General features: G+C 53.2%; 2 protein-coding genes across 2 annotated transcripts; one reads left to right on the top strand and one right to left on the bottom strand.

Annotated features, from left to right (window-relative positions):
• Positions 1 to 1,334: 1,334 nt before the first annotated feature.
• COCSUDRAFT_31641 (aldehyde dehydrogenase) lies at positions 1,335 to 7,034 on the top strand (the record flags this gene model as incomplete). The annotated part of the gene is made up of 12 exons (XM_005642924.1): positions 1,335 to 1,493; positions 1,856 to 1,936; positions 2,163 to 2,246; positions 2,521 to 2,626; positions 2,833 to 2,930; positions 3,137 to 3,280; positions 3,643 to 3,813; positions 4,212 to 4,349; positions 4,654 to 4,744; positions 5,081 to 5,202; positions 5,709 to 5,924; positions 6,356 to 7,034. The coding sequence occupies 12 exons, from the start codon at positions 1,335 to 1,337 to the stop codon at positions 6,404 to 6,406; spliced, it is 1,461 nt and encodes a 486-aa protein (XP_005642981.1). The 3' UTR covers positions 6,407 to 7,034.
• A 1,205-nt stretch (positions 7,035 to 8,239) lies between these two features.
• Positions 8,240 to 12,308, bottom strand: COCSUDRAFT_20657 (S-adenosyl-L-methionine-dependent methyltransferase; the record flags this gene model as incomplete). Its single annotated transcript, XM_005642923.1, has 7 exons — positions 8,240 to 8,482; positions 8,905 to 9,154; positions 9,761 to 9,946; positions 10,801 to 10,925; positions 11,246 to 11,402; positions 11,710 to 11,913; positions 12,217 to 12,308. Coding segments are annotated over 7 exons (1,257 nt in total), but the record flags the coding sequence as incomplete, so codon positions are not given.
• Between the last annotated feature and the right edge of the window lie 3,397 nt (positions 12,309 to 15,705).

The raw sequence follows: 15,705 nt of genomic DNA, 5'->3' as shown, positions 1-15,705 counted from the left end.
TGTACAGTAGAGGAATGCTGTGACCTCCCAAAGCATTATAATCATTCAATAATAACTCGGGACCCAATCTTGCTCTGTGAGGACAATGTGAAGGTTCAGTAGGAGTGTTGATGGACCGAGGTGGAATGATTTCCATTTGAAAATCTTGCATGTCTGGAAGGAACGCCAGGCAGACAGGCCTACGCTATTGATAGCCTTGAGCAAGCTGACTCACTCGAGATCCTCGCAATCGGGCGTATACGACACCTTTCCCCGATGTGAATTATTCGGCCGAAAGGAACAAAAGAGGAGAAAGTTGAAGCGTTTCTTTATCTGCCGCTCAAACTCACCCTTCAGAATGAGGTACGTTTCCACCTTCGATCCATCATCTCATGACTCGTTTAACCCCCAGACATTTGTGGCGATTCTGTCTTCAGACACATTTATTCCAAACCCATTAGAAAGGTATATCTGATTCTCAACGGATGGACAACAGAACATCGTCAGGCTCAGTGCTAGGGCTTAAGTGATCACGGTGCAACAACAAATGTCCCGAGGGCTACTAAAGCTTTCTGATCATGCTTCTACGTAAAAAAGTTACCTCCCCTACAATAACGATTTCTTTGTCTTGGTAACGGCTTGTCGGTTTACTGATAAAACCTCGAAAACCAGGAATTCATCGAACCCTGTGCTGTCCAGCCAGAGAAATAGGGTCTGCTTCTATTGGCTGGCCTTATGGCGCCCTTTTAGCTTCGCGTGCGTGTCAGCTTTGATTCATGGACCATCTTGGCGATGAGTCGATGCATGCAGTCACCCCGGATCTTTCATGCATCACAGGGCGACCAGGCTTGCTGCAACAGCTGTGGCGGCTGCCCGCTCTGCAGCAGCACAGCAGACACTCCATGTCGGCTGCGCAGCAACTGTGGGCGTCATGCAGACCTGGGACTGGACTGTGCCGTCCTTCCAGCACGTTTCTGATTGCCACCTGCACACAAGCACAGCTGCCTTCAGAGCCGACCCTGCCCTGGAGCCAGAGATCTCTGAGAGCCACAAGGCCGCGCTGCGCAGCGTCAAGCCTCAGGTGTGCCTCTGAGTACAATTTACAACCTCTTTTTGCGGATCAAAGACATGTAACTGCTGTGCATGCCATTGAGCCCCTGCTGGCCAGCTCCAGAAAACGAGCGGACACATGACTGGAGCAGATGTGGAGTTGGATCAAAGCATGCACCCCCACAGTAGCTGCAGTCATGTCTTCGCTTGGCATGCACATGCTGAGCTAGCATGAAGCAGGAACGTAGCCTTTGGCCGATGACCGATGTCCTGATTTGAGCATGTGAAGGCATGTCAAGCACGTGATGTTTGTGTGCGCGCAGCTGCTGATCAACGGCAAGTTTGAGGACGCGTCAGGCGGGAAGACCTTTGAGACGATGGATCCGCGCACGGGCGAGCCGCTCATGACAGTGGCAGAGGCTCAGGCAGAGGATGTTGACCGCGCCGTCAAGGCCGCCCGCCAGGTGACTCACCTCTTGCATAACCCTCCTGATTCGAATGCGAAAGTAAATCTGAGCCTGGTCTGCGGCATCGTCGATCTGTGCATGTGCATGTGCATGTGCCTTAATTCTGATACCTATGCTTAGGTAGAGCAATAGAGGCTGAGCGCTAGGGAATGCTTGACTTCAAGAAAATTGCAAGACATACAAGGCAGTGTGAGCGCCAAGAAAAGAGGAAGAGTTGCCTCGGGATGTAAACACTGTGCATCGGTGAGACTTTGCGTTCAAGACTTCAATTGCAGTGGGGCAGTCATGCAAGAGTAGTGTTATGAAAGCTAGGGTAATGTTTCAAGTGCAGCACAGCTGAGGAGAGACATGTGTTGCAGGCGTTCGATCATGGCCCGTGGCCGCGAATGAGCGGTCGCCAGCGCGGCAACATCATGCACAAGCTCGCCACCCTGATGGAGGTGAAAACCCCTCCTGCATCATTGATTCACCTCACTTTATCTGCATCACAGGATTTACCTCAAACCAGCCACTGTAGTCTTCAGTGCCCTGTAGTCTTTAGTGCCCCCTGTGCAGCATAGATACTGTATGTATGTCAGGAGCCAGGCGTTTCACATTCCTTTGACACAGGCCAGCTGTGCTACGTGAGCACACTCCCAATGGTAAGATTTGTTGTGCTGTGTGCAGAAAAACACAGAGGAGCTGGCGACGTTGGAGTCTCTGGACAATGGCAAGGCGTACTCGGCTGCATTCTCCATTGACGTTCCCATGGTGAGTGAATTCTGTACCAAGTGATGGCTGCAATGTATTGGAAACCCCTCAGTTCAGATGCGCAAATATTGCATGACTACGGGTGCAGGCAACATTACTTGTCATAGAAGCAGCTTGCCTCAAGGACCTCCGGGCAATGCAGTGCGGTAGAACATGTGTCCTGCAGAAAAACGTAGCTGTGGGCCACCCAATGGTTCTGGACATGTTGAGCATGTGCGCACATCTGCGCTGGAAATGATGACTAAGATTTTAGCATGTGCGCGGATGTGCGCAGGCGGTTGAGCACCTGCGCTACTATGCGGGCTGGGCTGACAAGATCTACGGGCAGACCATCCCCACAGACGGCAAGATGCAGGCCTACACGCTCAAGGAACCCCTCGGTGAGCTGCAAAAAAAATTTCCAGACTTTCTTGATGAGACTGATAATCTCTGGGTGCTTGTGTCTGGGGGTTGAGAGAGAATGCCCTCGTAATCCTGTATTGAATACCGGGGGAACCTTGTAGTGTGCGAACTGTGAAAAAGCAATCTGCTTGCTCATTGCTAGGCGCAGAAGGGGTGTTGCTATAATTCACTGTGTTGCGTGCAGGTGTGGTGGGGCAGATCATCCCCTGGAACTTCCCCATCCTGATGCAGGCCTGGAAGCTGGGCCCAGCACTGGCAGCAGGCAACACCATAGTCATGAAGGTGAGCTAACACCAGCCCACTTCTTTTACTTTTTGATATATACAGCGCAGCGATGGGCAATTCCCTCCTGCCAGCTCTGGCATGAGGATCCCTGGAATCATCTCTCAAAATGGGCCAAGAAGACGCTTGCCACAGTAGCCAGCCCAGCAGCTGATGTGGCGCCACACACTTGCTGACATGTGCCGCCATGTGCTGTCTTGTGCCAGGTGGCGGAGCAGACGCCGCTGAGCGCTCTGCGGGTGGGTGAGCTGGCGCTGGAGGCCGGCCTGCCACCTGGCGTCCTAAACATCATCCCCGGAGACGGCCCCGTTGCCGGCGCGGCCCTGGCTAGTCACAAGGGAATCGACAAGGTGCGCACTTCCTCCTGCCATGCTCTGTCCTGCATTGTTTCTTTGCTGAGGCTTGCTTTGCAACATGTTAGAGCCACAAGAGTTTCGCCTTGCCTTTTGCTTCGTCCTGTGCTGATCCTGGCAAAGGAGCCGCTGTTTGGACGATTGCGCATCTGGGTGGGCAATGCAGCAATAATTGATGCTGCACGCCACCATGCTGATCCCTGGTCTCTCCTTAAGTTGATCATCACAGTTGATAACAATCCGAATGCTGTTTTACTTGATTGTTGCTTGTTTGGATGAAGGAGGGAAACCGAGTTCTTCACCGCTTCACCCTCCTGTTTCCTGCTCACATGACTTGACACACGACCGTGTGCGGCCAGATCGCTTTCACAGGCAGCACAGAGGTGGGCAAGATAATAATGAGGCAGGCGGCGGAGAACGTAATCCCGGTCACTCTGGAGCTGGGCGGCAAGAGCGCATGCATCATCTGCCCCGACGCTGACCTGGACGAGGCCGTGCGCGGCGCCCACGAAGCCCTCTTTTTCAATCATGTAACCACCCTTTATGTCCCCTGGATTAGACTACTCCAGGGGGATCTGTAACTAATGCGCAACACCCTAGATATTGATTCCCCTGCCTGATACCTATCATGCTGAGCCTGTCATGGCTGCTTATGGCAGCATCTCTCTAAATCTCTTGTAGAGTCTCTCTGTGCAGGCTGTGCAAGTTCACAAAGAGTTGCAGATCATTTTATCTGAGCAGGGGTAAAGTTGGGGAAGACAGCAACTTACATCTGCAGCTTTTTTAGTGCAACCCTTTCCTGCATCCAGGGTGGCAGTCTGGGCCGAAATGCTGCAGATATAAGTTCAAGAGTCCAATCACCGAACGTGTCAATACGCCGTCTCTGGTAAAATATAAGACTGAGATTTTTTTTTTGGTGGCTGCGCAGGGCCAGTGCTGCACAGCGGGCTCGCGCACGTTTGTGCACGAGAGCATCTACGACGAGTTTGTGGCGCGCGCTGCCAAGCTGGCCAGCGGCCGCCGCGTCGGCGACCCCTTCGACAGGGCAACGCAGCAGGGGCCGCAGGTGGGCGCCTTACTTTCATTCATCTTAGCACGAATCCCCTTGAAATTTTCAATGGTGCCTGTCAGGTTTCCTACTGTTCCTCTTTGCAGTTGCTAATGTTTTTATTTGCTGATTTTTCTTGCAAGAATGCAGATTTGGGGGGACGAGTGAGGTGTTATACGATGTCTTCAATAGCGTGAGAGAGGCATCCGTCAGCTGCATTGAACATGATTTGTACTTGTAGCACTCTTGGTAGAAGGGTTGAGGAAGTAGCAAGTGTGGCTGAGCTGGCAGCTGAGCTGGCAGGTCACCTGGTGTGTGACAGGTGTCGCAGGAGCAGTACGACAAGATCATGGGCCTCATCAGCACCGGCGTCGAACAGGGAGCCAAGCTGGAAACCGGCGGCAAGCGCCACGGTGAGCCTTCTTGGCTCCAAGTAATCTGTTCAATAAAGTGCACGTATCAGCTGGCAGCAATGCTAATGCAGCCTGGGCACACAGACACAGCAGCTCCCAAGTGCGTTGCAGCTTTGACTGCCATGCAAGGGGGCACTTGGGGTTTTGGGATTTTATGCTTATGCAGAATTTGATTTATGGTAGCCAGCTGGTGACGATGTTCTTGTTTTACTTTTCTTTTATGCACTGTATGCCACTTTCACCTGCAAAGAGATTGCCATATGCGGCCAAATCGGGCTTTGCTTGAGCAACTATATGCACAGGATGCATGTGCAGATGGTGTGCTGTTGCGCGCAGGTGAGCGCGGCTACTTTGTGCAGCCGACAGTTTTCAGCAACGTGACGGACGACATGACCATTGCCACAGATGAGATCTTTGGCCCCGTCCAGTCCATCCTCAAGTGGTCCACTGTGGACGAGGTGTGCCCTCCTCCCACTCATTTGTCACTACTGTACTCATGTAAATGTGGCTGGCATTTTGGGGGGCCGGTGTTGTAGAGGACAGACTCTCTTGCCAGGCTGGAACTGAGAACCTGCTGAACTAAAGAACACAATTGGAATCGAGGGCGGAAAGTCCTGCTGAAGGTTCAAAGCACTCGGCTTTCATGATGTCATAACGAGGAAGAGCCCATTGTCACTGGGATGTGCGGCACTTTGCTCTAAGGTCACAACCCGCAAGAGCTTACATTCAGTTGGATAGTGCATCATTCTGCCTTGTCTTTCACTGGATTTTGAGACAGGGTTCTAGTCCGCCCAGAAGTGTTGCGAATTTTATTGCCAATCTCCTAGGCAGGCTAAAAATGCCTAGGATTGCCCAGGGACACCAAGAAACTTGCTCTCTGGGCAGCCCACATGTCTGGTGAGCCCTGTCAAATTGTGCTTGCAGCGCGCACTGTCAGAGCCTGACTTCCAACTTTTTGCGCCAGGTGATCCGCCGCGCAAACAACACCGAGTATGGCCTGGCGGCTGGCGTTTTCACACAGAATCTGGCGATGGCCAACACGATTTCGCGCGCGCTGAAGGCCGGCACGGTGTGGGTGAACACATGGAACCAGTTTGACGCGGGGGTTCCCTTTGGCGGCTACAAGACGTCCGGCATCGGCCGCGAGAAGGGCGAGGCCGCGCTGAGCCACTACACGCAGGTGACTCACCCTCACATAAGCATGACTCACCCTCATGTAATCGGTCTGTGCAGCTCTCGTGTCAGCGTGCACTGGCTTTCTATTTTTCCCTTTTCACTTGTCAAGCCATTGGCAAGTCAAGAGAGGGTGCAGAGATCAGGACAGTTTTATAGCTGAGTAAAATTCTGCTTCAAGAGCATTCATCAGCTGGCAGAGAATAATCAAGAGTTTGCTGCAACGCACCTAGCCCTGAGGGCTGGAATAAGCGTGCAATAATATAGCATGTAATGATAAGAAGCTGTGCTTGCTTTGTCAGCAGGGTTGCCTACATCAAGCAGAGTAGGATTGCATGGTTTTGAGGTCATCATCAAACTGCACCCTCTGCATCTGCAAGGAAACGGCGCAGGGCAGTTTTTTTAGTATTTCTGACAAATCATTTTGTGGCTGCGCAGACCAAGGCAGTGTACATGCCCATGGCAGAGCCCATCACATGGAACAGCTGAGCACATCGTGGCACATGCGCAGCACCATCCACAAACCTTCAGAGACCTCTTTTGCAGGGTACTTTTTTGAGCAACAAAGGATACCAGAGTCCCCTGAAATGCCACTGCTCAGGGAACGAGCATTTTGTTGAGCGTCTTTTTGTGTGAAGAAAAAGACGCTCCTTGAGCAGGCTCCATGCGTGGGAACCTCAGTGTGAGTCATTCCTGCAATTTCCTGTCGTTAGATACGTGCGATATTTTGTGACGATTGATACGGGGCATGGGGTGTCGTCCACTCGGCACCAAGAAATGTGCAACGTGTGCATCCTGGTTTATGGGTTCTAGAATTTTGTGCGGAAGGATTGAGCTGCCTGGAGCACTAAATCCAGATACATTTGCTTGGGTCTAATTTCTTGCTGTGTAATACAATGAGAGACATGCGCTGTGTGTGCAATGCTCATCTAATTGAGTTTCTTGCAGAGAAAGTGCTTGCCATGGGGCAGGAGAGCCAATCATTGGCAATTCTGAAAGGATGACTCGTTACTGAGTACCCCAGTACTATGAGTGCAAGTATGTCAGAAGGGCGCAGTGGGCATGCAATAGGTACTAGACTGAAGCTTTGGCAAGTTGTGTAAGAGCCAGGCTGCTCACAGTAGCATCATGCATTGGTTTGGTATCTACAACATGCTCATGATGTAAGAACAGATGGTGACAACGATGGTCCAGTAAACCAGAGCATGCTTCCACCAACGGTGTTAATGTACACAATTGCTCAGAATACTCTCATGCAAGTATTTACAACTTAATGTCATAAGTTTCAATTATCATTGCTGGCGCGCCAGCAGTCCTCCAGCACGCATGCATAATCACAGCACAGTTCTAATAGCTCCTCAAGAGGCTTGCCAACGTTGTCGACCAGCGACCCCGCTTATTATTCAACCAGTCAAATTGTGCAAACGTGGCTTCATTTGTTGCTGTGGTAGCGCTGCAGGCTCTCTTCCAAAGGGCATGTGACAATGTCAAGCGCCCAAGTTTCTGCCACCACCAGTAAGGTGCATAATACACACAGCCTGGTCATATAAAATAGCCTTGTCCCCGCAGTGCTGCTCAGGAGAATATCTGGAATGCGTAGTCATCCCTGCAGAGATTTTCTTGCCACATCAGCCAGTCTCACTCCTCCTCCTTATCTCCAACTGGCTCCTCGTCCTGCACACGTGCGCGCCATTGCTTATTTTTGTGCCGCTCCTTTATTCCCCATTCTTCTTCATTCATAACTGGAGACTTTTGCCCCAGGGCCTCTGCGCATGATGACTATCCTGCTCCAATTGGCAGCACGCCTCGCAGGAAAGAGAGGGTGTGAAAGAGAGGGTGTGAAAGAGAGGGTGTGAAACTAGGTGATGGACATGAAAAGGGCAAAGCACAGCGTACCTCCCCCTCATTAATGACGGGCATCGAGAGCAGCAGCTTGATGCCGTCCACCTTCTTCCTGCCCAGCATGGCCTTGGTCTGCTTGGGCAGCCCGTGCTCCTCAACCCAACTCTTCAGGCCCATCTCCGCCGCCTTGAACATCGTCTGCACCCCAAGCAGACCATTCAGCCACTCAGCACCACTTAGTTCGCATATGCAGCACACTTATCCCTGGTGGGCATGACCTGACCAGCTTCTGAAATACATCCCATGCTGTGACAAAGAAAGGGAAGTGGAGGAGAGGTCAACAGACAGGATGGCCATGTCCTGGCAGGAACCTGCCGGCATTAGTAGACAGAGCATTTGCTGATGCAGCCCTGGCATTCAGACAAAACAGCTCCCAGATCTGCTCCCAAGCCAACAGCCGGAATATCTCATGCGCATGCATCATGGATGAAGGACTATGCTGCATACCTGCTCATACTCTGCGTTGGGCACAGACACGACAAAGTCGCCGGGAGAGAAGCGGCCGCGGGCGGCGATGCCGAGGCAGCGGCCGAGCGCGTCGGCGACGAGGGGGCTGACAGCGTTGCCCATCTGCTGGTAGCGCTCGGTCAGATTGTTGTTACGGACCCATGTGTCCTGGTGCGCGTGGCTGATGCCCGCCAGAGCAAAGTAGTCCGGGAAGCCCTGCCCGCGCACAGCAGGCACTGTCAGCAGGGAAGCTAATGGCAAATTACTTCAATTAGAGATTAGGACATGCATGTGGTTTCACGAGGACCACTCAGTAAGCAACAGCACATGGGCTAAGGTCCAAGCAAGAGCTTGAGATGCAATGTTCAGAGTGTGTCCCGGGATGGAGTCCCAATCTTGCATTTGCAATACTTGCACCATACGGCACGGCAGCAAGAAATTCTCGCAGGCATACCAGGACATCAAGCGCTCTAGCCTGGTGAGTGTGAGGACAAGCAACAATCACAGGAGGCTGATATCACAGGAATTCGGGCCAAGCTACAGTCACAAGAGGCAGAAATCCGGGGAACGGAGGACAAGTTGCAGTCACAAGACGCAGCTATTAGGGGTGACTGAAAGGGTGAACAGAGAGGCGCCACCTGGCAGCGGGCGTTTTCCCGGATGGAGACGACGCGCCCCTGCGTGGGGTGGATGAGGCGCAGGTTGTGCGGCTCTGCGCGGCCCACCACCGTCGGCTGGATCTCGTCGTACCACATGCGCCCAAAACAGCCGTGCCGCCCGCCCGACTTGCCCTGCTTGTACGTCACGCACCACCGCGGGCAGAGCAGGTCCCCCGTTGGCAGAAACACCGTGGTCCCCGGGCAGCCTGCACCCACAACACCACAAACCCTAAAGTATATTTATATTCTCTTCAAATGGTTTCTTTAGGGTAAGGGTTAACCCTAAAAATAAGACAGATAAAAACAAAACAAAGTAAATAAAAATAAAAATAAAAGAGATGTAATATACAACGGAGGGGACGGCAGGATGACAGGCATTGCTGCATGCGCAGGCTGACAGATGGCAGATTATCAATAGGGGCAAGCGCGCACCAAAGAGGCCGCCGCCGCGCCAGCCTTGCTTGTCGAAAGCGTCCACGCGCGAGTGCTTGGTGATTCCCTTGGGGGCTGATGCGCGCGTGCCACCGCCTTGGCACGCAGACCCCTTGGCGCCGATGGCCGCGTGCGTGTGCCCCACGCAGCACGTGCCTGCACACAGCACGCCCCTCAGCCTTCAAGCACAATCAGATGGGCGTTCTTTTGCTCGAGAGGACGCTAGCAGCTTGAAAGGCTGCTTCATTTCATCTGCCTTCCACACCACCGATGAGTGCGTTTCAGCTTTGACACAATCCAGCCCAAGGTGACCTTGAACTCAATAGCCAAGCTGCGCCAAGAGCAGCTTGGGTGAGTGCGCGCATGCAGAAGGTGTGATATCGAGGAGAAGCAGAAGGGCCACGCACCGTCCCCGTGCGTTATCACCCCGGGCATCTCTCTGAAATTTGCGTCCTTCTTAGAGGGCACGCTGCAGCAGCGCAGGTGGTCATCAAAATTGAGGCAGAGCGAGCGGTGGTCGCGCAGCGGCCCGACCGCCTTCTCTGCATGCTCCGCCTCCTTCAGGACCTGCTCATCAAACATATGAACCCTAAAACCCCCTATAATAAACAACCTAATGCGACACTGCATGAAGCCAACTTTCCTGCAGCTTGCATGCGGGGGGAGAGCACCAGTGCACCTCCAGCTTCCAATCTGAGCACTGGCTTCACTTCTGGCTAAACATGCTCAAAGTGAGCACCATAATGAACGCTTCTGCACCTTGCTTGCGCCAAAAACCTCCCCCAAAACACCCTCATGAGCGTGGGGGAGATATGAGAGAGATACGAGATTTGAATACTCAGGCCCGGGCAGAATGTGATCACCCGCTCGCCCTCGGCCGCGCAGAGGCCGCGCTGGCTGAGCTGCAGCTCCAGCAGAAGTTCGTCGGCCCGTTCTTTGCCCAGCTCCAGGCAGACAGCCTTCAGCGTCTCACCCGCAAAATTGCCGGTCTTGCGCATGTCGATCTCTGTGAAATCGCCGCCGCGCTTCTTGCAGAGGAAACTGCGGCCCACCTGCATGCAAGAGGGCGGCACCCATCAAACACGAATCACGGCTCCAGAGTCCCAGGGATTACAGAAGGGCGTGTGCAACGGCAGGTTGGGAGTGGCCTTGACAATGCTAAAAATGCCTGACACTTCCTGATCAAGGCAGCTTTGTCAAAACACCAGCACCGAGCTGCCTAGGATAGACTGCCTGACTGCTCAACGGAAGGTGCATAGCGTAATGATAAACAATGTGGACGCCAGGATCCTGCAACACATAAGATTGGAAGGTGTAGTGCGCACCGCCTCTGTGCCTTTGGGCAGGATCCTGAGCGTTTTGCGCTTGTCGTTCTGGGCCGCATGCGAGGCGGCCATGGCCTCGTCTGCGCGGCGTGCCCTCTCCTTCGCCTGCGCCTGGTACGCGGGCGGCTGCCGGCGCAGCCACATCTGGTAGGGGGTCTTGGGGTCGCTGGCGTATTGCGCAGCCTCCGCCGTCGTGTAGTTGGAGATCTCCGGCAAATCCGACAGCACGTCTCCCATGAACACCTGCACAAGCACCCTCACCCCCTTCACAGCTGCTTCTCCTTGCAATGCTGTCCCTACAACCCTAAAGCCTGCTCCCTGAACCCTAAAGTATAACGGGCTTAATACTGCTGTCAATTCAAGGCCTGCACATGTCCACACCCCTTGTGGAGGCACGCATGCACTCTTGTCCACTATGATCCACAGGAGAGCAGGGGCACCTAATTGTGCGCCGGGTGTTTGTTTGCATGAAGAGCTTTCTCCCCCTAAACCACTTCACAAACTGCATTTAAAAGTGCAGGCAGCACATAACAAGAAATGGACGATCGAGGAGCGATGCGCACCATTTGGCGCGCGGCGTCGCGTGAGGCCTCGCTGGTGAAGCCGACTATGCACTCGCTCGCGGAGTGGGGCACGCCGCCCTGGAACACCGCGAAATGGCTGGGCTCGGGGAAGGCCGGCAGCTGCTCCACCCCCGCCTTGGCGCCCCACATGAACGCCCTGCGCCCACGCACACCACAACCGTGTTCGGCGGCTGGCAAGCCTCTCCTGGATATTGATACAATTGAATGCACACGGAAACTATTGCACGAAAAGGGAAAACAAGAACTCAGCACAAGCAAAGCAGATGCCAGATCACAGCAAGGGCGTTTGCCGGTCTAAATAGTGGTGGGCAGTGCTTTGAACTATCGATGGTCGATCGACATGCATTTCTGTCTCAGGCGTCATCTGTTATTGCACAGTATTCACCAATAATGCATGTCTATTTGGTGGGCATAAGGACGCTGCAGAAGGTCAAAATAATCACCGCCAGCGGCCCTGGGGGGCGCCGTGGTCGCAGGCGGCGATGCAGCCGAGACGGGTCTGGTAGCGCATGTTAAGCAGTCGGGAGGCGGCAAACTTGGCGTACATGCCGTCCTGCTTCTTGAAGATGTCCAGCACGTTCTCCATCAGGACATACCCCGGCTGAAACCACTCGATCACGTCGTAGAACGCCTGAACCTGTCGGTTCCTGTGAGAGCAGAAAAACAGCAGTCGCTTCTAATCTTCAAGGTGCAGGAGCAGTTTTACCATCTTCCCAATGCATGCACTGGCATTGAAGCAAATCATCCATGCCAGCGTCGCACAAATCATATGAGGCCTCATGTGTTGCCTCTTTATCATGCTTACTCAGCACCGGAGGTAATGCATGCAAGCTGTCCTGTAGTGCCAACCTCGACCATGTGGACTGGGAAAAGTTGAAGTGTATTGTCGGTACTGTTTCCAGAGCTAAATTTCGAAAGGAACTGGATTGCTCAGAAGGGTAAAAGCTCACCGGGGGTCGTTTACGATGTCGGCCCTCTTGGCGTGCCTGTTCAGGCCAGAAACACCCTGGCAGGGTGGGCCCCCCATCACTGCGTCCACGTCGTCGGGCAGGGGGATGACACCCTCTGCCCTGATCCTCTTAATGAACGCTGCCACCTGTACACCTGACACTTTACACTGTGCACTAACCGTTTATGTGGAGCGTGAAGAGAGCATAAAACAATATTGCTGGCCATGGAATTTAGTCTGGTGAAGCAAAATCTGCAAGTGATCACCCTTGGAGAATCGATGTGAGCTCAGAACAGGGCATCATGAACTGCCAACTGCCTCGGCCGGTGACAAGGGAAAGCCACGAGAGGATGTGGGTAGGAGTGGAGGCACATACCTTGGCTTCACAGGCGAGGTCCGCCTCTTTCACCCACTCGTCAACAGCATTGCAGAGGCGGTAGCCCTTCCACTCCACCTGGAACTCCACCCAGGAGTTTGTCTCGTCCAAAGACTCCAGCAGGTGCCCCTTCTTCTGGCCTGCGCAGCAGCAGCAGCATTGGCTTCAGCTGTAGACGTTCACCATGCACGAAGCACCCTATTCTGCAGGATGTGTCCAATTTTGTGCCACAGCATGAGGTAAGAAGCAGCAATTTCTACAGAGCACCTCAAAGCAGATGAGTGACTCAGGCAGGCAGTGAGATACCAGACAGCAACCAGGAATTGCATGTGTCTCACTACCTCCCAGAATACAGTGCAAGGGGGGAACTTACCGCCAGTGCCTCGCTTGGCACTCTCCACAATGGTCATGGAGACTATGTTCTTCACCTCAAACACATCCTTGCCAGCTGGCTCATCATCCTGCAAGACATAGTCACAGTCTGCTGCAGCTCACAAGGCACAAATTCGAGACTTCTCAACGTCAGGGAGTTTGCAGCTTAAAACAAGCCAGCCTTGTTACATGTGCAATACTTGACTTTGCACACATTAGGACTCTAAGTAAGTTCCAGGAAACTATCTGGAAGGCTGGTCAGATGTTTCCAAGATCCTTGTCCATGTGTCAGGACTTAAATCCAATTTAAGCAGGGATGTGGCGCACCGAGCTGCCGTCTGAGTCAGTCATGCTTGTCTCCTGCCAGTCGTCTGGGTACTTATCTGACAGACGTTTGAAGTGCTTGCACAGCGCAAGCCATTCGTCCACCCCAAATTCAAACACCTGCATGCGCAGCAACCCCCTTAGTAAGCCTAATGTGGACAGCTTCCCCTTGCCATCTCTGTTCATGGCAAAAGGGATAAACTCTTGTGGTGACTACGTACTGTTCTAGAGCTCCCTTGAAAGGGCTGGTCCCAAATGCTGAGCGCATGAGGAAGACAATTACCTGGGCATTTGGGTAGTTGGCTTTAAAGGCCGCACACATGGACGGCTCAAAGTCGACCGCCCACTTGGTCTCGATGTGCACATCCTTGCTCTTCCTATCCACAAAGGAGAGGCCGCCGCAGCCGCAGTACAGCTCAACGATGTTCAGCTTCTGCATCAGCACACAAGCACAATTTGGGCATCAGCCTTGCAAATTCTATGGCAGCCTGGGGTGAGGCAGGCTGCTGTACAGGGTGCTAGGTGGGAGAGTTCCACGGACAGTCTGCATTGATCTTACATGCGATCACATGTGGCACCCCACATGCCCACCTGCCCCTAGTAGCACTAAGTCACCTTTCCTCCACTAATTAGCAGCCGATTTGATGGTGCATCAACCCCTGCTAGTATTGGTCAGTAGGCGGACAGTACTTGCATGTGCCTAGTCAAATTGTCTACAGTGTGGACGCTTCATTTGCATCAACCCTGGGCAAAACCAGCAGGGCTTTGCAGGTGCAAGTACATGCGGCAGGGATTGGCACGCACCCTGGGGCCCTCATGCTCCTGGTAGCGAGTCTTGGAGGCCGGCGGCTCAGTGAGGGAGTCAGTGAAGGTGAGAAAACGGCGGTCGTGCTCCTGGTCATACCAGAAGTCGCACTCCTCCACAGGCGGTGCCGCGCTCCCTGGCGGCATCTTCTTCACTGTTACCTTCCTGCAAGACAAAGACCGGGGAAAGGTTACCTCCCATGTACCACCATGGCTGATGCATCCACTTTACAATGTAGAGCCTGCAGCATGTACTGCCACGGTGCACACTCCTGCCTTGTGCAAGACGCGCCTGGTCCTGTGACTGCAAAATACTGGTGCATTTTGCACAACTCTCAGCCAGGGCAAAGCACCCAGGATCTCTTTCAGGGAGTGGATCTCATCTATCAACTCCTCATTTGGTCTTTCAAGGACACGCATGAGCTTCTCAGGGCATGCATGGGCTTCACAAACAAAAGAAAGGATGCTGCGGTATTTTTGCAGGACAACACATTTGCTCGAAAGCAAATAGGGCGGGGCAGCTGCATGCTTACTTTTCAATGGTGTCGAGTGTGTTCAGGGTGACATAGCGGCGGTTGTCCTCCTCAGAGGCCAGGAACAGTCTGCGCTTGTCGAGTGGCCCTGGCATGTATGACTCCTTGCCATCCTGGATCCGCAGCGCTGTGTCCCATGGCTTGTACATCCACTTGCCCTTGAACCACCGCTCTCCCTGGCCAACACCATCAGACTTCATTGCAACACTAGTTTTGGAACTGTCAGTAAAGCACAGCACCAAGTAGAGGGTTCAACAAGTTTGGATGCCTGCGATTGAATGCTCATTGAACCCTTGAGACACAGCGCCCGCAGCTTAGTGCCCTCAAGCCTCTCAATGGGCAGCAGCTAGAATCATACTGGTTCAAACCATGCAGAAAAATGTTCCTTTGGTGGATTGCAATCAGTACTACTACACTGTATGCTAGCACTAGTAGTGCTAGCATACAGTGGCACTCCGTTATGCCTGGCTGTGCTCACTAAACATGGGGAGACATTGCAGGCCTGGTTGATGCAGCCAGCAATCCCACTTGCTCACCTTGAGGTCCTGAAACATCTCTGTCACGCGGACGACATAGAAGTGGGCCTGCCCGTCGCCATCTTTGGCCTCATCTGCCGGGGGAGTGACCTCAACGAAGTCGCCAATCGACACCTGCAAGACATGGCACATCTCGCAAGGGAACCAAAGACTTACAGACAAGATAAGGTAGACGTGGCCAAGGAGCAGACACTGACTGCCAACTGCATGTGTCTTTATGATGTACGGCCCTACCACTCCAACATCCTCCACATGGGCAGCCTCAAAGTGCGCGACTGCAGGCGGGCAATCATCCTGCAGGTTGCATGCACCTCTTTCAGCAAGATATGAAGATCAAAATGCATGGCACCATCAGCATCTTGGGGAGCAAAGTTGCATGCAAGCACAGCATTGAAGCTTACCCCATAGTTCAAGTCCTCCTCATCACCGTGCCGTGTCACTCCCTGGAGGACTCTTTTTGGCCACCTTTTCGAGACGTCATCCTGCATCGTCATCTCTGCTCAAGGTATGTGGACACGCAGGTTTCAAGGTAGTTCAATATAAGC

The sequence above is a fragment of the Coccomyxa subellipsoidea genome (genome assembly GCF_000258705.1).
Source record: "Coccomyxa subellipsoidea C-169, whole genome shotgun sequence".
Taxonomy (NCBI): Eukaryota; Viridiplantae; Chlorophyta; class Trebouxiophyceae; family Coccomyxaceae; genus Coccomyxa; species Coccomyxa subellipsoidea.
Note: the sequence above shows the minus strand (reverse complement) of the source record. Positions and strands in the feature narration are given on the sequence as shown.